Source organism: Sminthopsis crassicaudata, chromosome 4 (assembly GCF_048593235.1).
Source record: "Sminthopsis crassicaudata isolate SCR6 chromosome 4, ASM4859323v1, whole genome shotgun sequence".
NCBI lineage: Eukaryota > Metazoa > Chordata > Mammalia > Dasyuromorphia > Dasyuridae > Sminthopsis > Sminthopsis crassicaudata.
In genome coordinates this window covers 30,693,741-30,700,160 of record NC_133620.1, presented here as the reverse complement: position 1 = coordinate 30,700,160, position 6,420 = coordinate 30,693,741, and the positions used below count along the sequence as shown (strand labels likewise).

Genomic DNA, 6,420 nt, shown 5'->3' with positions numbered 1-6,420 from the left:
GCCAGAGAACTGCTCTGAGGACAGGGGCTTTGGAGCATCTGGAGAGCTGGGGAGGGGCATCACGTGGCCTCCAGCCCCCCAGGACTGACCCCAGGGCCCCTTTCCCAGGAGGCTCCAAGAAATGCATCCAAGTTGGTGGAGAGTTTTACACACCAGGCAAGTTTGAGGAGCCCGGTGGGAAGAACAAAACAAGAAGCCCGAAGCCCCCAACACGAACCAAAGGGACCCAGGTGCCCCAAAACGTAAGGCCTGCAGGGGGGAGGGTTGAGGTCCCTGTAGCCTCCGTCCCCTAAAGCAGGCACTTATTCCTCCTCTGGCCTGCACTGCGCACACACTGCGAGGGCTCCAGCAGAGAGGCCCCCAAAGGTGCTTGCTGGTCAGGCGCTAGGAAGCCTTGGGGGCAGGCCCAGTGGTCGTCCCATTGCAGGACCGCCCCCTTTCCTGACCCGGCCCCCCCCCCCCCCCAGAGACATGTGACTCTGGGGGCCTCCTCCCTCCTGGCCTCAGAGCCTCCTGGGAGGCCGTTAACGTGTCTCCGTTGCCTCTGCAGCTAGCTCTTCACAGAACTGCTATAGAGGAGCTTTGCCCACAGCGAGGGCACCAGCTCGGGGGCAGAGCCCCTTCTAATGGTGAGGGCCCTCTGGTTTTCCAGGGCAGAGCAGAGATGCAACTGAGCCAACAGAGCAGTGGGCCTGCTGTGCTCTCCCAGCCCCCAGAGCTGCATCTCCACCAGGTAAAGAGAGGCTGACTCCACCCCCCTTCCCTTTCCTGCCCCTTCTCCCCCTCCTCTCCCAGCCCCACCCATCAGGCCACCCCGCCCCAGGCCCAGCTGAAACCCTGCAGGTTCAGGTATGAGGAATGGCAGGTAACAGAATCCTGGCCTGCTCTGACTGAGGGATGGAAGGACATGTCCAGAGGGCATCATGCCCCCAGAAGGCACTGCCACGGTGGTCACCGATTCCCTGAGGTCCTGGGCTCTGCCAGCTCCGTCTCTCAGCCTCTCCGGCAAGGTCACTCTAAGGCCCCAGGACAAGGAGGCCCCTGGGGAGGGGACGCTGGCTGGTTCCTGAATGAGACTGGACAGAGTGTACTCCCCCTTCCGTGAAAGGCCAGGGTGCCTCCGCCCGGCATAAACGGGGCTCCTCTGCACTCCGAGGTTTCCCTTTTAAAATCAGCAGGCCCCCAAAGGCCTCCAGCTCAGGCCAGCTGAGCACAGACCTGAACAAGGCTACAGCCTAGCTGAGGAGGGGGTAGCTGGAGACCTCCACTCAGGGGCCAAGGCAAGCTGGTGGGCACGGGAGAGAAGAAAAGCAGGGACGTGGCTCACCGGGTGGGGAAGGAGGTGAGATGGACCCTTAAACCATCTGAGCTAGCCTGGGCAGCCCTGAAACGGCCGCCTGCCATGGTCCAATGGGCCCATCAGGCTGGGGTCTCCGGCGCAGACCTGATTAAGGAGGGAAAGTACTGGAGCTGGCCCCCACCCTGGCATTTTGGTTCCCCCCCCTTAGAAGAATGATGATGAATGTGCTGTATGTAGAGATGGCGGGGAGCTGATCTGCTGTGATGGATGTCCCCGGGCCTTCCACCTGGCCTGCCTGGAGCCACCATTGACAGAAATCCCCAGGTAAGAGCCAAGGGATCCTGGGCAAGGGCCTGAGCTCTGCCTTCCAGGTCAGTCCACCTAAGGGCCCCATGCTCAGGGACCCAGGGAAAACCCCAGACATTATGCCCCTCACCCTACTGAGGAGGAAAACGAAGGGAGTGGGGTAAGATGTGCCCCACCAGCCACGGTCCTGGCACTACTGGCGTCCGGGCGAGGGCATCACCGCAAGCCATTTTATAATCCATCTCCCAACCAGAGGGAGGGAAGTTTAGCTGGGCCATTGTCCATCTTGTCCAGAGAACTCAGGAATTCATTTAAGGAAACTGGGCTGGGAGGCAGAGGGAAGATCAAGCGATACAATAGACACCCAGGTTGTGAAATGACAAGGGAGAGAGTTGGGGAGCTCGCCACCTGCGCTCAGAGCAGAAGAGCATCCAGGACCAGGGAGGGAGGGCATAGGGAGCTCCTCTAAAGATGGGCTGGGCGCAGGGCCAGGGAGGGAGCGTCCTGCCGGCTGCTGCTCTGGGCGGACCCCTCGGGTCCCTGCTCATCCCAGTCTGGGAACATTAGTAAGCCGGGAAAGGCTCGGAGGAGGCTTGCCAGGAGGAGGGTCATGATTGCATGTCGCACTGGGGACCGGGACAAGTCTCCAAGTGTCTGAAGAGCTGTCTTGGAGAGGAAGGTGAAGGCCTTGACCTCGGAAGACCGAACCAAGAGGGGGAAGTGTAGACGGGGTCAGGGACAAGGCCAGGAGACATAGCAGGTTAAGTCAGGATGTCATAACCAACTTCCTAGGAGACCATAAGGGGAAGGGACCGCCTTGGGAGGAGGTGAGCTCTCCCTGCTTGGAGCACTTGTCAGGTCTGTTAAGGAGGTTTCTTTTGGGTAAGGGTCCCAACCAGCCCTCCCGGAGACTATAATTCTGTGACAAAAAATGGCACTTCTAGACTTCCTGAAATAAGTGGTTTGTGGAGGAAGGGGTGCTGGGGAGCACCCGTGAATGGGCTCTCCCCGTCCCCTTCTCTGGGCCCCTCTGCCTCCAGTGGGATGTGGCGGTGTGGATGCTGCATCGTCGGGAAGGTGCACCAGGATGGGCGCCATGGAGACCAGAGAGACGTCCCCTCAGAGACTCCGGTATGGCCCCTGAAATCCGCAGTTCTCCAACCTTGTGCGTAATCCTCACTTTCTCTCCCAGAAGGGATGTAAGTCAAGACCTGGTGGGGCTAGTGGACAATCAGTTTCCTCTCCAAGACAGCTCTTCAAACACTTGCCCATGTCTGTAATCCTCGTTTTCTCTCCCAGAAGGGACATGGAGTTGGTGGGTCAGTGGACAATGGGTTTGAGTCGGCTTTTCCTCCCACTGATGGTGTCCAAAAGCGATCATTCACACTCAAGCCGGACATTCTTGTTCTTTCCAAGCAGGCTTTCCTTGGGCTGAGGCCAGCCAGAACACAGGTGAAGAATCCAATCCAGGAGCCCAGCCCGGGACTGGGGGCTGCTTTCACCTTCAAACAGCCTCTCCCCCCTGCTTCTTCTCCCGCTCTGATGTCAGCCCTTCCTCTGACTTCCTGCCAGCCGCTGCCGAGCTCGGGGCCTGAGAGGCAGCAGGTGAGCGAGATGCTGCAAGGGTGCAGGCTGCGGCCTTTTCCAGGGCCATCCTAATTCCCTGGGCTTGGGCTGACCCCTTCAAGCAGGATTCTAGGCCCTTCGCCCTTTCCTCCCCCTTGGGAGTTGCCTCCAGACAGTAGTTTTAGGCCACGGGGCAGGTGCTGGCCGGGGAGTTTCAGAACCTCCCCTCAAGGAAGGCAGCCCAGGCCTTTGGGACCTCAGACCCCTAAGGCTGCCGTGGACCCCAATGGCCACCTGACCCCAAAGCTCCCCTCTTACATCCTCCCAAGGGGGGACTCTGCTCACAGACCCACAGCAAGGGGGCAAAGTGTTCCATTCTGGAACGGCCTTTCTGGTTAGCAAGTCCTTGGCTGCAGATTCTGTCCTGGGGTTATTATGGCTGCAAAGCTTCCCACCTGAGGGCCTCTCTGCCCCTCAGAGGCCTCCCCCCGCAGACTCCTCAGTCCCCAGAACAGCGTTGACCACGGGGTCAGATGGGAGGAGGGGGCACACAGTGCAGTCTAGCTCACATGTCTACACTGCCCTCTTGGTGATGGGAGTTCTCTGTAGCAGAAGCTCTCAGCTGAAGAGCAGTGTGGGGTCTGCCAAGGAAGTAAGGACGTGCTTCATTGTGCCCAGTGCTCCGGGGCCTTCCACTGGCACTGCCATTTCCCAGCTGACTCCAACAGCGCAGGGTGAGTGAGGTGTGGGGGATGCCGGGCTTACAAAGCGAGCCTGCTGGAATGAAGCCCTCTGGGATTCCACTGGGGCCCGGGGAGGGACCGCCTTGGAGCTCTGAGATCCCTGATTTCAGTGAACGTCGGGCCCCTTTAGCATCCCTGCCAACCTGCTAAAAGAGTGCTGAGATTTTGCCTTTAGAGATGCATTTCTTTGGGCGTTGGGCATTATGGGACCTTCCCACCTTTGTGTGAGTTACAAGTTTAGGTAAGAAGGGAAGAGATTGAGGATAACTTGGGAATTTACAGTAGGAAGAGAGAGAGAATTTAGGAGTCAAATTGTTTTTAAATTTAAAAAAAATTTATTGTAATTAGGCAATATTTAATGAAATAAATAAAAATACATTTTTAAAAGACATCAGAGTGGACCTAGGTTGTCTCTGACTATAGAAATGGGACAAGCTCTTCAAACCTACTTACCTTGAGCTTGGTAAGCTGAGCCTTTCCCCGGGAATGGAAACATTACTGTGGCAGAAACCCGAGCCTCTGCTCCGCTTGGACTGCCTGCGCCCTGCCCACAAGGCCACTCACCCCACCTTCCACCCAGCCATCAGCAGCCTTGGCTTGTGCCAGAGAGCATCTCTACCTACTCTCCCTGTCCTTTCCTCCCGATTCAGGGGGATCGTCAAGTGCAAACTCTGCTCCCAAGGCCCCGTCCTCCCGCCTGGAGAGGATGCTCTGAGCGCCAGCATCTCGGCCCTGGAGCCTGTGAAGGTCAGTGGGGCCCTCAGCCCAGACCCATTGATTTACTGAGGGCCAGCAGTCCTCCTGGAGGACAAAGTCTGAGACAGGCTGCTCCTGTAGCTTGGGCTGACGTTCACTTCTCTCCACCCCAGGCGAGCGGAGATTCTTCTCGGAATGAGACCATTCTGAATAAAGATGAGCTGGACTCGCTTCTGGGAGAGGTAACTGGCCTGTGGAGTCTTAGCCCCTAGTGAGTTTTACCTTATTGGGTTTGGCCCATCACTCCAGCTAGCCCTTCCATCGAGTTAGTCTGGAGCCGTGTCCCTTCGATTCCTTCGTCCAAGCCATTGCTGAACGTTTTACAGCCCAGGGCTCGGGACAGCTCCCTGGGCACTCCCCTAGAGATCCCCCTGGAGACTGGACTCGAATCTACTAAATAATAGTCCGTGGATCCAGTTCTTCCTGGGCTACCATTGAGCCTCCCTCCTGCCTCCCATCATCTAGAACTAATATTCTTGGACCTAATGACCTCTGGTATCTCTCTCAACTCTGATGATCCCAGGGTCAACATTAGTTTTTTTTTTTTTTTTTTTTTTCAAGTAGGATAGGGTGAAAGTGGGCTGAACTTGAGGAATGGGTTGGAAGGAGTTGAAAGAAAAGTTGGTGTCCATGAAAATCTAGAATCATGGGGTCTTACACCAGAGCTAGAAAGGACCTTAGAATCCATCCCTCTCATCTACAAGGGAGGAAACTGAGTAAGCTTCAGTGAGTTACTGAGATTCACATTCTCTTAAGTACGGCACCCATGATGTGCCCCTGACTCCAAGGGCTGCACCCTCCCCACTAAGCCCTGGCAGCTTCTCTGATAGAAGGGGCTCCAACCCCCACCCCCCTCCACCCGGGGCTGAGGAACCAATCCCTTATCCATCAGACAGGCAGACTTTGTGGAGGGAGGCAGTGAATACCTCATCACCTTTTCCCATAATGTTGGGGTCCTTCGAACCCTCAGAGAGCATGGGGGGTTCTGTCTTCCAGAGCTCCTTTGATGGAATCCTGCAGTGGGCCTTCCAGAATATGTCCCGGCCCCTCTCTGAGGCCCAGAGCTTTTTCTCCTAATGCCCTATAAAAACGGAGCCCAGCCGGCCACGGAGGAATACAGACAGGTGGTGGTGGTGGTGATGGACGTCCAGAGAACGCCTGGCCCTTCCCCACGACATTTCCAGCAATCTGCAGCTCTCCTGTGTGGGCCCTGAGTGCAGGAGCAATGCCAGTGTTTGGCCATATGGTGCCACGGGGCAAAAGTACTCGAGATTACTCTCTTCTGTGCTTTGTGGGGGGAGGGAAGGGGGATGGCGTGAGTGGAAGAAGCAAAGGTGGGGGGCGAGGAGAGAGCCCATCCTGGATAAAAACAAGCAGGTGAATAAAATAAAGGACAAACTAGAATGCAATTAGAGGCTTGAGGTGTAGGGAGAAGGGCAGGAGCACCCAAAGGCTTCAGAGATCACCACGACACTCTGACTTGTGCACATGATCTTCGGCAGATCATTCACCTCTGGGGAGCTTGGTGCTGCTCCTGAGCAGGGCATGGGTGGGCCTAGGGACCGCATTGCCGCCTCTAAGGTCCTCTGCATTGCACAAACACACGGCTCACCTGCGGACAGGTGCTGCTAAAAGGAACAGCTCTGAATGCCCTCTCTGTCCCTTAGGAACAATGTGACGGGCAAATAACTGAAGCTCTCAGACCTCCCATCTCCTGCTCTGCGGAAGGAGGTCCCGCCGCTGCGGCTC

The 6,420-nt window shown here is 56.8% G+C and overlaps 1 protein-coding gene across 1 annotated transcript in view; it reads left to right on the top strand.

Annotated features, from left to right (window-relative positions):
• Positions 1-6,080, top strand: part of AIRE (autoimmune regulator) — a 7,502-nt gene extending 1,422 nt beyond the window's left edge. The window contains exons 2-10 of the mRNA XM_074264653.1: positions 109-242; positions 653-733; positions 1,509-1,624; positions 2,647-2,737; positions 3,026-3,211; positions 3,782-3,906; positions 4,566-4,662; positions 4,785-4,853; positions 5,668-6,080. Of these exons, the coding sequence (XP_074120754.1) occupies positions 109-242; positions 653-733; positions 1,509-1,624; positions 2,647-2,737; positions 3,026-3,211; positions 3,782-3,906; positions 4,566-4,662; positions 4,785-4,853; positions 5,668-5,748 (980 nt within the window). The 3' untranslated portion in view covers positions 5,749-6,080. The remainder of the gene's footprint in view (positions 1-108; positions 243-652; positions 734-1,508; positions 1,625-2,646; positions 2,738-3,025; positions 3,212-3,781; positions 3,907-4,565; positions 4,663-4,784; positions 4,854-5,667) is intronic.
• Positions 6,081-6,420: the final 340 nt, after the last annotated feature.